Source organism: Apiospora hydei, assembly GCF_038363865.1.
Source record: "Apiospora hydei strain CBS 114990 chromosome Unknown utg000002l_segment0_segment0, whole genome shotgun sequence".
In the NCBI taxonomy this organism is placed as follows: domain Eukaryota; kingdom Fungi; phylum Ascomycota; class Sordariomycetes; order Amphisphaeriales; family Apiosporaceae; genus Apiospora; species Apiospora hydei.
In genome coordinates, this window is record NW_027117361.1 from 3,698,150 (window position 1) to 3,712,420 (window position 14,271).

The 14,271-nt window shown below is 54.1% G+C and overlaps 6 protein-coding genes across 6 annotated transcripts; 5 read left to right on the top strand and 1 right to left on the bottom strand.

The window, feature by feature from the left end:
- Positions 1 to 671: 671 nt before the first annotated feature.
- PG997_001161 (uncharacterized protein) lies at positions 672 to 1,876 on the top strand (the record flags this gene model as incomplete). Its single annotated transcript, XM_066805476.1, has 2 exons — positions 672 to 720; positions 816 to 1,876. 2 exons carry the CDS (start codon positions 672 to 674, stop codon positions 1,874 to 1,876), a joined length of 1,110 nt encoding a protein of 369 aa, XP_066675249.1.
- Positions 1,877 to 2,667: 791 nt separating this feature from the next.
- PG997_001162 (uncharacterized protein) lies at positions 2,668 to 3,102 on the top strand (the record flags this gene model as incomplete). The annotated part of the gene is made up of 1 exon (XM_066805477.1): positions 2,668 to 3,102. The coding sequence occupies one exon, from the start codon at positions 2,668 to 2,670 to the stop codon at positions 3,100 to 3,102; it is 435 nt and encodes a 144-aa protein (XP_066675250.1).
- Positions 3,103 to 4,048: 946 nt separating this feature from the next.
- PG997_001163 (Nup93/Nic96-domain-containing protein) lies at positions 4,049 to 7,396 on the top strand (the record flags this gene model as incomplete). The annotated part of the gene is made up of 4 exons (XM_066805478.1): positions 4,049 to 5,022; positions 5,063 to 5,331; positions 5,417 to 7,002; positions 7,076 to 7,396. 4 exons carry the CDS (start codon positions 4,049 to 4,051, stop codon positions 7,394 to 7,396), a joined length of 3,150 nt encoding a protein of 1,049 aa, XP_066675251.1.
- An 804-nt stretch (positions 7,397 to 8,200) lies between these two features.
- On the top strand, positions 8,201 to 10,385 carry PG997_001164 (uncharacterized protein; the record flags this gene model as incomplete). Its single annotated transcript, XM_066805479.1, has 3 exons — positions 8,201 to 8,546; positions 8,788 to 9,000; positions 9,169 to 10,385. 3 exons carry the CDS (start codon positions 8,201 to 8,203, stop codon positions 10,383 to 10,385), a joined length of 1,776 nt encoding a protein of 591 aa, XP_066675252.1.
- Positions 10,386 to 11,223: 838 nt separating this feature from the next.
- On the bottom strand, positions 11,224 to 12,911 carry PG997_001165 (uncharacterized protein; the record flags this gene model as incomplete). The annotated part of the gene is made up of 4 exons (XM_066805480.1): positions 11,224 to 12,068; positions 12,224 to 12,403; positions 12,459 to 12,830; positions 12,884 to 12,911. The coding sequence occupies 4 exons, from the start codon at positions 12,909 to 12,911 to the stop codon at positions 11,224 to 11,226; spliced, it is 1,425 nt and encodes a 474-aa protein (XP_066675253.1).
- Positions 12,912 to 13,628: 717 nt separating this feature from the next.
- On the top strand, positions 13,629 to 14,085 carry PG997_001166 (uncharacterized protein; the record flags this gene model as incomplete). Its single annotated transcript, XM_066805481.1, has 2 exons — positions 13,629 to 13,817; positions 13,951 to 14,085. 2 exons carry the CDS (start codon positions 13,629 to 13,631, stop codon positions 14,083 to 14,085), a joined length of 324 nt encoding a protein of 107 aa, XP_066675254.1.
- Positions 14,086 to 14,271: the final 186 nt, after the last annotated feature.

Genomic DNA, 14,271 nt, shown 5'->3' on the forward strand with positions numbered 1-14,271 from the left:
GGTATTACTACTATCCATGCTGGCAATTTATCACCCATGGTTGAGGTGGAAGGACCGTTCATGTTAGGCTCACTTCAGTCGGAGCCCGTTGCGCTGGAGAGAGCGCCTTGTCTCGTTTCCGAATGAGCCTTACCCCCCTCCAAAAAGCTGTAGCACTGGTTTCAGCAACATGCATCAGTCAAGAAGCCACTGGTGCACGTTTTGCAGGTGGTGGTGGGTTGTCATAGCCCTCATTCCATGCATAATTTCGGTTTCGATTTGATCGTGTCAACCTAATGTTCTGCACGGACAAACCCATGCCCATGAGATAGTCAGCAGTCAGTCAATCAGCCGGTTTGTTTTGGTTGGATCGGTACTAGCCCCCGGTCGCTTCAACAACCAAACAATATCTCCGTCCGGCCTTCTCTTGCTGCTTGGGGACGTTTCACAAGTGACATGAAGACATCCGCGCCAGATACACTCGTGGGCGATTCTGATTTGCTGATCTATTGATTGACCTTCACCAAAAGCTCCTATCGCCACATCATTGAACGCGTATTTTTGACTCAGCCTCACCCGACTCAATGTATTGAAAGGCTCAGGCATAATTATTAATCTCTGCGCAAAACAGTGTACTTCCACCCGCCACATCCAAAGCGACACACCAAAGAGGGAAGAGACTCGATTAAAAGATGAGCGACGAGAAGAAAGGCTTCTGGGCGGGGCTGCGCCGATCGATGAGTAAGGCCCGGGCGCCTAACGGGAGACTGGTTCGCAAACACCATCTTCACCACCCTACTTCCATTTCGCGACTAATGTGCATGCAGTCAAAGGAGCCGCCGAGGCGGGTGAGCGAGGGGGATCCAGTGCTGCACAGACGGGTGTCCAAAGACCCAGACATGCCCAGCGCTCGTCGCCGGCCCCGCCGTGCGAACCCACGGGACTCAAGGGGAAGGGCCGTGAAGACGTCAACGGCCATAGCTACGAGTCGTCTCCCCTCTCCGAATGGCCGCCACCAGGCGTTTCTAGCCAAGAAGAGCTGACGCTGGGCCATGCCATGGAGTTGATCTCCAGAGGGGTACCGGCCCATAAGGGGCACAAACGGCCAATCCCTCACAGGCCGGAGCAATACTACGCCCTCTACGCGACGACAGCAGGAAACAAGGGCGATGAAACTGATGCAGCGAATGCGCATGATTCGATGACGCAGCTCATGACAGTCCGCATTCAGGGTTCCAGTGCGCCGGCTTACCCTTGGGACACGCTCGAGCAACCGAGTCAAGCGTTCGGCATCGGCAGTAGGCCAGGTACTATCACGCTGAACCAATGGGCATTCCTATCCAGCAACATACCGCCGATGATGGAGCTACGGGACCCGGGAATAAACCCTCGAGAAGTAACCCTGGTTGAGATATTTGAGCGCCTGAAAGAGCTAGAAGTGGGACTTGAAGACGACAACGACCAACTAATGTACAGGAATCTGTACAAGCGGTTCTTGAAGGATCCAGACAAGGCCGTGAGCCCACACAGATCGATGGATCGCCAGATCACAGATCTTATTATGGTTCTCTCTCGTCCAGATTGGCTGGATTTCACCCTGCCCAAGAATCAAGTCGTCACCAAGTTCATCTACGACACTAGTCCCGAGAACCACCCACGATACCTCAAGTTCTTTCACCAGTTGCTGTTGAGCCTCGAGTTGGATCTCCGGATAAACTCGGGTATGCACAATGATTGGGCCAAGTCGAAGCTGATGGAGCAGATCCCTCCTAAAATACAGTGGAACCTCGCTCTTTCTCGCCGATGGAAAGATAACGTCCGCATCGAGCAGTACGGTAAAACGGCCGATGAAGTGCGGCTCCGTTTCAAGCTCAGGAAGCGCCAGGGAGGATGCTGAAGCGATTCGCGCAGATGATGAAGTGGCCGAACCTTGGCGAAACTCTAGATGCGTTGAAGAAAAGAGCTGTCGATGGAAGTGCGCTGGACATCAGTTCCCGTAAGTAGAGTCTCCTTCGCTTGTTCCCATGCATTGACCGCCATCTACTGTTGTGGGATGTCAGCCACCTACGCGTTTCACACGTGGAAGTTGAGTTATCATAGTATAGGGGTCACGCGACGCAGCTCGACTTTCATTCGTCTCATGCCTGCTAATGTAACCCGAAACAGATACAATGGCTTTCTTTAGTGGTCTGGTTTTGCCCGGGGTAAGTTTATTCACAACCCATCTTACCCGAGATACATAAGTAGTCAACCTTCGTGAGCAAACACTGACCGATGTCTTTAGCCGACATTCCCATTCCTGATTATGAACTCTTTGGTCGATATCGATCCAGACGAAGACACGGATTCGCTGGCGCTTCTCACCCACCTGAACCCACATTGTGGCTTTCAGTACCGCAATAGCTATACGTATTGGTCATCATCTTCAATTGTGGGAAAGGTCATTGCGCCGACCTGTCTCGAGGTAGCAGGCTGGGTCGGTCCAGCTCAACCTTGTGTCGATCTCGACGCCTCACAGATTGCCCGAATCCGCTCAAGGCGGCCACGACACTGTATTACCGCGGAGGACGTAACTTCTATGAGTGAACGATCCGATCCGCTAGGCCCCCAGCGGAGGTTTTCCCGGTCAAAGAATACGACCTTCTAACCCCGGATATTGGAGATGATGTCGATGCGGTTCGAGTCAAGATGCTGAGTCTCCGCAGACTTCCGGAGCAACACCAAGATAGAGGACCCAGGTGGTATGATGCCTCGATCCAGTTTACGATTGAGGGTATTCCCTGGCCACTACAGCTCTCGTACGATGTATGCTTCATCAACGCTTGGCCTTGTTCTGAGGGGCCGCATCCTCTCTTCTTTGATTATGTTTTTACGGCCATGAAGGTGGAGGAGATTATCTACTTCCAGGATTGGGGCAGACTGGCCGGGCTCAATGAGCGGAGCGCGAACTCGACGCCGGTCGGGGGCAGTAAGCCATTCCGGCCCATGATTCCGGATGATGACGAAGAAAGAGTTCTCGTCGTAGAAGCTTTTGGGTCCAAAGACAACGAAGTCTTGGCAAGAGCCTGGTGTTCGCACTGGGGCCACAGCGCTGTGGTGGCCGATATTAGCAAGACTTGGTAAGTCTCCTAATCCTTCTCCCGGGTGGGCATGCTCTGTAGAAGCAGAAGCAGCAGCTAACGCTAGGCGAAAGCATGGCTTGTGCAATCCGAGAGGCATATGCGGCGACCTTAACAGTGGTGATTCTCGTAGAGGACGCCAATGATGCTCATGACTGATGCGAGATTTGATTCGATAATATACCCAAAGAGCAGGTGGCCTTGTAACTTAGTGACACGATCCAATGAATTATACCCAACGTGAGCACCCCCGACTTGGACTGCCTGGAATCTGTACATGCACCCTTGCTCGTAGTATTGCTTGAGCTTCCACGTTGGTATTCATTAATCTTGAATGCTGTTCATGATTACATCTGCTCCTGGGCCTGCAGCATAGGACAGCTGTTCGGCACCGAGTTATAGTTGCCAGGTTCATATATGACTGCATGTAATGAGGTTTCCTGTCTGCAATGTGGTCGCCAGAGTTGCTAGGTGAACCATTATGTAGTATCTTTTGTTTTCGTGATTCCTGATGAGATTGCTGGGTTAGGGGCAATTCCAAGCTGGGCTCAGACCATTCTACATGGAACCTAGCATGTATGCAACTTAACGGTGTAGGTGCTTCTACAAAGACATCTTTTAATTGGTACCTGAGATACTTTTGTTTACCAGTCAACTGATAAGGAGGCCAGTATAAAAAGCACGCGAAGTAGGCAAGTAGGCATCCAAGTTCAAGCTGGAAGGTGCTGTCAAGCTGGGTTAGGCGGGCACTTGCCTACACCCGTTCCCACTAAAAAGACCCACCCAAGCTACAAACCGTTTCCGCCTTGTTGATTTCCATCCCAAATGTTTTCTCAGCTTCGCTAACGGGATTTTACCTGGAATAACAACACCAGCATCGCTTTGGCCTTGCTGTGACGGTTCGATCGTGTATCTATTTTTGAGATCGCCAGAAAGCTCCCTGAAACATCATGTCGGGCTTATTCGGGGGCAAGCCCTCGCCCTTCGCCGCGTCTACTACTCCCGCGACTACGGGCAGCAGTTTGTTTGGGTCGACCACGCCGGCGCAGCCATCGCAAAACACGGCCAACCCATTGGGCCAGACTCCCAAGCCAGGAGGTCTCTTCGGCGGTCTTGGTAGTACAACGAACCAGCAGCCATCGCATTCACCCTTCGCGAACACGACGACCCAACCTCAAGCAGGCGCCAGTGTCTTCGGCTCAGCCCTGGCAGGCCAGAACCAACCGACCAACCCATCACCATTCGGCTCATTGGGGCTTTCGACCAACAATCAAGCAACCCCAGGTTTATTTGCTGCTTCGCAGCAACAGTCAACTGGCAATGCTACCAACGCGCAGTCGCAGGGCCCCACGACTGGCTATTTCGATAGCTTGCTGGCAAAGAGCAAGAAACAAGCCGCTGGAGAGACGGCCCTCGAAGATCTTCCCAGCCTCCAGCTTGGCTTGGGCGATTTGCGCCAGAAGCTCCGGAACCTAGGCCCACGCGCTCAAGACCCCCTCCAAAGCAACAGAGCACAATATATGCTTGCTGCCTCGGGTGTTGATCCAGGCGCAGCGGTGAAGGATCTGAATTACTTCGATATCCAGGCAGGTCGCGTCGAACGACCAACCTCCAACGCTGGCCCCTCTGAGCTAGACGTCGACACATATCTTGCCAACCTACAGACAAAGACAACACTCAGCATGATTGCGGAGGGATTGGAGAGGTCGGCCAAGGAATTCGACAATTTCCTCGAGGATAATATCACGATGGAATGGGACGCGCAGAGGAAGCGAATCTACGAGCACTTCGGAATTCAGACTAGGGATAGTGGCCCCGATAACAATGCTGGGGCACCCAAGGAGTCCGTAGGAGGCTTCGGCCGCTCGCGACGGACCAAGGCCGCACGCTCAACCCCAACTGGCGAGCGAGCCAGTACTTTTTGGTAGATCTGGTCTACAGAAGTCCGTCATTGGCACGCCCAGCAAAATCGGCTCCCACCAGCCCGAGTTTACCGATGTGGAGAACCAGTCTGGAAAGAAGCCAGCGATGGGTGGCGCGGCTTCCGTAGATGACCGATTCTTGCGAGAGAAGCAGGGAAAGCTCGCGGACAAGATCCGAGAGCTCAACCGTCATCGACTGGAGCAAAGACCTTACCCCCTGCTCCATGAACTGAGCGATGTCGAGAGCAGATCAGGCGACCGACACGCACAACAGGTTGTGGAGGCATACCAGGCCGTGATCTCCATTGTTGGTGAGAATGCTGAGGCAGAGACTTTCACAAATAATGCCACCCCTAGAGAACGTCAATTTGCCAAACTATACCTCGAAGGACAAAGCAACACCCCACAAGCCGTGGAGATACGCAAGAGGATTCTCAAAGGGCGCCAATGGGTTTTTGGAGAACAAGTTTTTCACAGAAGTCGAGACCCTAATTACAAAATACCCCCGCGAGGCAAATCTCGGCGGTCGTCCAGATGTTGTAAGCAAAATCAAGGCATATGTTCGCTTGCGACACGCGCGCAGGGATCTTGTGCCGGACAATACGGAGCTTCAGCAAGTTGGCGGCGAATACATCTGGGCTTTGATCTATTATCTCCTCCGATCGGGTCACGTCACCGAGGCGGCTGAGTATGTCAAGGCACATTCGACGATATTCCGCACAATTGACCGTACCTTCTCGTCGTACCTGCTCGAGTATGCGTCGAACGAAGACAGGCGGCTGAGACGGCAACTACAGGAGCGCTGCAACAACGAGTACACGCAACGAGCCCGCAACGCCCCTGAAAACAGCATCGACCCATTCCGGATGGCCTGTTACAAGATTATTGGCCGTTGCGAGATCAACAACCGTCAGCTCGAAGGGTTGAACACGGAGATTAATGACTGGATATGGCTCCAGTTCAATCTTGCTCGGGAATCCGACAAGACAGGAGATCTCCAGAGTGAATCCTTCACACTGATAGATCTTCAACAGACCATCCGTGAAATTGGCGCCAAGCACTTCCCAAAGACGCCAGCTGAGGATTCGAACGGCACCTTTGGCATGTACTTCTTCCTGCAGGTCTTGTCGGGTCAGTTCGAGCAGGCGATACAGTACTTGTATCCCTTCTCTTACGTGGATGCTGTCCATTTCGCGATCGGTCTCGGGTTCTACGGTCTCCTGCGGCCAGCCGATCCATTCGCAAACCCCAACGACCTGGTCACCTTCAACACTCGAAACCAAGCCCAGGTCAGCTTTGGCAGGATGCTGGGCTACTACACTCGTGACTTCAGAGCGGCCGACGTTGCGTCAGCGGTTGACTACTTGGCATTGATGTGCCTCAACGCCGATCTAGATGGCGACGCCGGAAGCCAGCAGGCCGAGCTGTGCCACCTTGCTCTTCGTGAGCTGATACTTGAGACTCGGGAGTTCAGCAAGCTGATTGGCGATATCCGACCTGACGGACGTCGCATTGTTGGCCTCGTTGAAGAACGTGGCCCGCTCATTGGCCTCCGCGAGGAGGACGATTTCGTCAAAGCGGTTACGCTGCAAGCTGCCAGGTATGCGGACGACAATGGGAGAACGACGGATGCAGTACTCTTGTACCACCTCGCCGAAGACTACGACAGCGTGGTGACTATCGTGAGTCGGGCGCTGAGCGAGGCCATTTCGCTCGACATTGGCGAAGATCCGCTGCGACTTCAACCGGTCAAGTCCCGAGCAGGGGGTAGAGAGGACGAGGTCCAGCCTGGCAGCAGTCTCAGCCTGGCGTCGATAGACGACCCAGTCGACCTAGCACGAACCATGATGGGGATGTACGAGAAGGACGCCATGTTCTACACCAAGATTGAGGAACACAACCGAATCGCTTGCCATCTCTTGCTGCAGATGAGCGAGATCAAGGGCATGGTGGAAAGCGGGCAATGGTCAGAGAGTCTAGACGTAAGTGACAGGAGATTGAAAGGTTTAGGTGTATTACGAAGCGAACAAGGTCGTCTAACTAACTTGCCAACAGAGGATACGAGTGTTGGAGATTCTTCCTCTCGATGCCAACGGCGACCCGGCCATTATTCGACACTACGCGTCCAAGTTCTCGGGCTTGTCGCAAAGCGTGTCGATGAACGTGCCGAACCTGCTGATGTGGACTTTGGCATGCTGCATGAGGCAGAAGGAGCGGCTGATGAGCGGGCAGTACAGCGGCAACGAAGGGGCACGACGGACGATGTTTATGAACCTCAAGCAGATGACGATGGACCTGACGACGTACACGAGTCAGCTCAAGTACCGGTTCCCGCCGCACATCCACCAAGCACTGGCCAGAGCCTCGGCAGACTAGGCATTAGCTGGGGAATTGGCGCAGGAGGATGTTGGAGGAGGACGAGGAGGACGAGGAGGAGGACGAGGGCAGGGAATATAGGCGTAGAGGGGAAAAGGATTAGATTTCTTGGCTGTAGCAAGCCGCCTCGTTTCCGGACACTTGAGCCTACCCACCTAATCATGAATAGCATAAAAACATGGGCCAAATCTGCATCTGCATCGTATCGCATCGTCTCCATCGAATCGTGTTTAGGCTAGCTAGCAAGCTAGGTACTCAAGTAGGTAGGTACTTGGTAGCCAGGGTAGGCTTTGTAGTGGCCTAGCTGGAGCTGCTCAGGCCACCTGCCCACTTAAAGTTAGGGTGACTCAGGGCCCAGATTTGGATCGATCTGCAAACCTCTCTCCCCCGGCCAAGCCCAGCAAAGCCCAGCAAAGCCCAGCAAAGCCCAGCAGACAGACTCCAGAGCCCAGTCCAGTCCAGTCGTGGCCCGTGAGTCGATAAACCAGGAATTTTCCCCGGCTGTCACTGCGACCCCCCGGGCCAGCCATTTGCTGCTTAAGTACTTTCGCTCGCTTACTTACTGCTTGCTGGCCACCTGCTTGCGCGCGCTCACTGCAGTACGACGACAGCAATGCGGCTACGGCTGCCACTCTCCGATTCGGCATTCCCGATTGCGGCCTGATGAGCCAACCCGTTTCCCTTTCCTTACAATTCCCTCCAAGCTATAGCCCAATAGGAAGGATCCCCTTGTACTTCTCTTCCCGCCTTATCGGGGCTTGGGGTTTAGGGCCGCCTGCGTGGTCCGTTGGTCGGGCAAAGAGGATGCCGTCGCCCTCAACCGCTTCTTCAGGCCTACCACACCAACAGCATCACCATCACCATCGCAATCCCTCCGCCTCAGCTCCTGCTCCTGCTGCCGACAGCCACACACCCGCCGCCTCCATTGGCTCGCCCTCGGCCTACCAGACGACCACCGGCCACAAACGGGGCCTGTCGCAGTCCCTCGATGGCCACTCGCCCGCCGAGTCCAACGCCTCGTCGCCGCACCCGCTCCGAGACAACACCTCGGCGCCTGATGATCAGAGGGCCAAGAAGCGGAAGCCGGGGCCGGGCTCCAGAGGCGTAGCGAACCTCACGCCCGAGCAGCTCGCCAAGAAGCGCGCCAATGGTATGTCATCAATCGTTGCTTTTTGGCTATAATATACCGGCCACTATTGCCTTGTCCTTGTCCGTCCAGTGGGGATGGGGGCCACTTGTCTGCATTTTCCAGCCTGCCCAGATCGACATCTACTCTCCCCCACACTGTCGCCTCGTTGTCGTTGTGGTCGAACGATTGTAACGCTATGCGCCCGCGTCTATCTTATGATATATCGTCCTTGTTGCTGACCACCCGATCCTCCACTACGTAGATCGAGAGGCCCAGAGAGCTATCCGCGAGCGGACCAAGAACCAGATCGAGGCCTTGGAGAAGAGGATTCGCGACTTGACCTCGCAACAGCCCTACCAGGAGCTTCAGGCTGTGATACGCGCCAAGGAGGAAGTCGAGGCTGAAAATGCCGATCTCAAGAATCGGATGGCATCCATCGTGTCCTTGATCCAGCCGGTTTTAAGAACCCCACAAGGTCGGCATTCCTCCCTTCTTGCAATGCGATGTAGTTCTCTTTCACAGGCCGGGGCAGCTTCAGCGATGCTGAACAACTTGCATGGCATGTTGTATAAGTTAGCTGGCTCCTCTGATGTACACCGTCCACCTTGGGCCTGAGCTGGGCGGCTAACTGTGATTCTAGCAGGCGATGGAGCATATAGCGTACCTCCTATACAGCCCTTCATAAATGCGCAGGCTGCTCCGGCTGCCCAGACTCACTTATCCGCTCCTACCACCTCCACGCCACCGAGTACAGCTTCGCCCAACTCGGCCGAGCAATCGTGGCAGCCCTCGGGCGCACATAGCACAGGGTCCTCGGTACAGGCAAGCCCAAATTTTGCCCAGGTCAAGCTGATCGGCCAGCAACGAGCACAAGCCCTCGAGCTGGGCGCCGGGGAGCAGCTGAGACTGGATTTCCTGTTGGATCCATCCTCGGCGCAAAAGCTGAACCGGATGCAGACTGGCATCAATGGAGCGCAAGACTCTCCAGCCTATAGCCACTTGCCTATGAAGCATGATTGGAATGGCGTCCCCATTCCAACGGCATCGCGCTCAGGCTCCCTGGCGCAACCCCTGGCGCAGCCCCAAACCCATCATCCGTTTCAAAATGGGGGACAGGTGGGACACGATCAGGATCCCTCGTGGATGGCCTTGTCAGCACCAAAGAACTGTGGTCCGACGTGTCCCCTTGATAGTCTTCTCCTCGACTTTTTACATGAGCGGCGGCAACGTGCTGCGGAAGGGGTCTCAGCACATGAGATTGTCGGACCCCGTTACCCGTCTGTTTCGTCGCTTCTCAATCCTGCCAACAGCGCCTACTCGCACCCCCTTTCAAAGGTGTTTACCGACATCCTGGCCACATTTCCGGGAATATGCGGCTTGCCTGAACGCGTTGCGGTACTGTATGTGATGTTCCTGGTGATGCGCTGGCAGATCTCACCGTCCAAGGAGAACTATGATATGCTGCCGTCCTGGGCACGCCCCCAGCCCTCACAGGTCTACATTAGCCACCCTGCCTGGATAGACCACCTGCCATTTCCCCACATGCGCGAGCGCATGGCGAAAGACTATAACCCGGCGGACTATTTCTTTGAGAACTTCTTCATCCCCTTCACCACCACACTGAGCCTGAACTGGCCGTACGAGGAAACGGACTGCCTGCTGCAAAGCCCCGACGGCGATGAGTTGCTCATCAACCCCGTCTTCGAGCGGCACATGCGCCGGCTGGAGAACTGGACACTGGGCGATGCGTTCCACCAGACGTTTCCTCAGCTTGACGGGACGTACAACCTCAAACGAGATGGGAGCATCGCTCGGAACAACCGCGACGGTAGCTTGGAGGTCAGGGCAGGAAGCACCTGATGTGTGTGTATGTGGCATTGCGTGATGGCCCGGAACGTTCGATATATATTTTTTCTTTCTCGGATCGAGGAGGGGCAACATGGCGGGGAGGCAAAATGGATGGCGACGTTCAGTCACCTGTACAAAAAAAGGTATCAGTGCATTGCATGGTCACCGGAGTTGTAGGATGTCTGTCTTTTATCTTTCACTTTCGGCGTTCGTTGTGCGGCGGTATTCTGGGAACCGGTGAAAGGGCCAAAGGACTGGCAAGGCGGGCTTACACAGCTTGGGAGTGGCATTGGCGACTATTATGCCATCATACGCACATTCCTATCGCTGTAGCACTGTGTCATTATCCACTGTGTCGGTTTTCTTCCCCGCCACTGAGCGAAGAGTCATGATAGTGGTCAAGGACCTAGGCGATGTTTGGGAACTTAAATGGGCTTGTATTTACGAGTTGATACGTGTGTGTATATATATCTACTGTCCAGCTGTCGTCAGATTGGGCATGACAATGGGATGCTTGGTGTGGCTTGTGAAGGCATTCTTGGAAGCAGGATACTCCTGGCATTGCATATACGGGATAGTGTTCGTTCATGGTCGTCGCGTGGATGTGTGCTTTAAACCATGTTACCAGTATGCGCTATTGACGCGGGTATCTATCTGCTCTAACATGCTTGATAATGCATTCAAACCTCGGTTCGCCTGTGCTGACATATTCGTAGGTATCTCCCCCCCCCCTCCTTGCCAGGTAATCCATCCCGCTCATGGCGAAAGTACTGCTTCCATCATACCATGCCGTCCTGTAAGGATCAAGGGTCGTTTAGTGTCATTGGCGTAATGTTTATCCAACTGAATATCATGCCTCGTCATCCATGTTCCTCACTCCAAATGAGTAGGCGTGGAGGTTACTGCCGTTACCGACGAAGAGCGTGGGGTGGTTGTCCCGGGGCATCGTCTCGAACTGGAGCGACTGGATTACGCCACGGTGAGACCGGATCTGGTCGATATCCGGCGACTTCAAACGGTGGCCAGTCTTGGTGGAATAAACGGTCACTTTGCCGTCATCGTGCGCGGCAGCAACGATGCCGTTGTCCTTGTCAACATCGAGTCCGATCTGAATGTGCGGGCCGTTTCGGTACTCGGGGAATTGGATAACGGGCAAGACGTGTGCAAGGGTAGGGTGATGGCGATTTTCTCGCGCATTGTTGTTGTTACTTCTGCGGCTGGTGCTGCTACTGCTACTATTTGTATTCCGCAGCATGCGGACGTCGTAGACGTCCATGGAGTTCTTGAGGCCGCTGACGAGGATGTGGTGCTCGTTTAGTGACTTGATGTGGGTGATGGGCGAGCCGAGCCTCTTCGAGACATCCCGGGTATCGTCGTTACGATCTCGGACGTCCTTGATGGACAGGTGCCCGGGGCGCCCGCCAGCCAACAAGATCGAAGGATGTTCGTTTAAGAACTCCAGGGCGAAGATGTCACGATATATCTCTGCGTAGGCGGTGGCGTGGGAGGAAGGAGCAAGCCATTTAGGGTCTCTTTCAGCATCCCACTGCAGGATTCCACGATTAGACCCAATCGCACACACCGTAGACGAAGCAGCCGGGCCGGGGGCTATGACATTGATCTGGTAATCGGTAATTTTGCGGTTGTGGCCAGGGATTCGCACGTTGGTAAAGGGGCTCTCTAATTCTCCGGTTCCTATGATGATAATTAGCGCAAACCACTACCAAGACAGCGATTCTGTGCAGCTTTTCTTACCCCATCCCAAGAGCCATTGGGGAGTTGTGCTCGTTGAGTTTGCGGGCGCTTCGACAGGCTTGAACCTCCAAAGGACATTTCCCTCCCAGGGGCACGACTAGAAACCAGAACAGTCGTCGAGGGCTTGTGAAACTTGATATCTGATAACTGCGACACTGCCAGCTCGCTGTATGGGTTGCCGCGGGGCGTGTTGTAGTTGGCAAGCAACTGCCGATGAACCCTGCCGTTCCGGTCTCTAGGGATATATGTAGAGAATAGTAAAAGCTCATCCAAGGCTTGGGAAGATGTCAGAAAAGAACCCCCAAAAAGGTTGTATGCTTTTTGACTTACTTGCATAGGCCACTCCCAGTCCAGTCTTGGTGTCGGCGCCAATAACGCACAGCTGCCGGACGTTGGTACTCGAACGCCAACGGGCGTCGGCCAAGGGGATCATGCCCTTTTCCACAATACCCTTCGCATAGCCGGCCTCTTGGACATCTCGGCGGACAAGGCCGTATTCGCGAGCATAGACGCCGCCTGTCAAGGCATCGTTCATCAGCCGGGAGCGCTTCAGCCGGCCCTTGTCCAAGCTCAGGCGCCGGAGGACGGCTGCGGCCTCTTGGCTTTCCAGGCGGCGTTTCTTGACATTGTCCGAGGACCAGGAGGAGGTCGTAGGGGCGGTCCGGCTACTTTCCACTTTGAAATAGCGTTTCTTCTCTTCATCTGCGGAAAATGTTAGTAGAAGGTTGGGTGTAACGCATCAGGCCATGACCTACCGTAGAAGTAACCTGGGATCTCCCTCATTGTCACGGGCGCTATTGCAGGGGCATCGCAAATGTGACAGTTCCCCGGCCGAAAAGTCTGCAGCGATGGCAGCAACGAGCTCTCCTCCCTCCAAGATACCAAGATACCAAGATACCAAGATACCACACAAGCAGAGAAACAGAGTTGGAAGGAGGGCGGGAAGAAAAGAGTCACGTGACGATTGTCGCGATAGTTTTTGTATGGGTAAGGTTGCGAGGTTGATAGCGATAGTGAAGCTTGTAAGGCTACGTCAGTACGGAGTAGGAGGGACGTTGACAAAGAAGCCCCGGCAGTTGGTACCTTTCCGCGTTGCCCATTACTCGTACGACGAGCGAGGCGAGCAAGCATGAGCAAGCATCCGCCAGCAAATAAGCTCGCGGCTAGCTACGTCTACGTGTGCGTGTGCAGCTCTAAGTACCTAAGCTCTAGCTACCCCTCACCTGAATTGGAGAAGCTCCAGTGCTTGCTTGTCTATGTATTTGTGACCCCTCCATCTTCCTCCAAACTCCAAGACACACCTCCCTTATCGATCTACCTACCTACCTACCTTCCTCTACCAAACACCTATAACCAAATAAAGAAAACACACATGTAAGTCAACCCGGTTGTTCGGAAGGAAAAGAAACGTGCCTGCATACATCGCACATCACAGCGGCCCATTGATCGACATACCCCGGTCTAATCACCCCAAATCTGCAGCAACAACCAACCGCCACAATGGTCTACACCTTAACCGTCCACATGTACGCCAAGGACGATGCCGAGTGCATCGAGAAGCTCAAGCTCAAGCTCATCGAGGCCGCCCGCGTCTACCGCAACGACAAGGAGACCGTCGACTGGTTCGTCATGCAGGACGTCAAGGACCCCCGCGCCTTCACCGTCGTCGAGCGTTTCGAGCAGGAATCCGTACGTCTCTCTCTCTTTCCTTCTCTCCCTCTCTCTCTCTCTCGTTCCTTCTCTCCCATTCCTCCCTATACAAACGCCACGACGAGAATAACGCAGGTGAGCTGACTGGGCACCATCCCTACCTGCAATATAGAGCCAGAAGTACCACTTGGAGAACCCTTACTGGAAGACCTTTGACCCGTATGTCATTCCTTTGTTGGCCAAGGACATGGACCTGCGAAGACATGAGGAGCTCGACACCAGCAAGGACGTCGTTGTCCCCCAGTAACCTATCTAATATATACAATCTGGACATATTGGGTTACCACATAGAGACGGGTGCAACCGAAAACCCAATTGCATATATATATATACTATCACCATGCATCTCACCTACTACTACGTAACCAGGTTTGGAACGTGACGGTAGAGATGATAGAACATGGCAAAGTAATACGCCATGCTAGATACAACA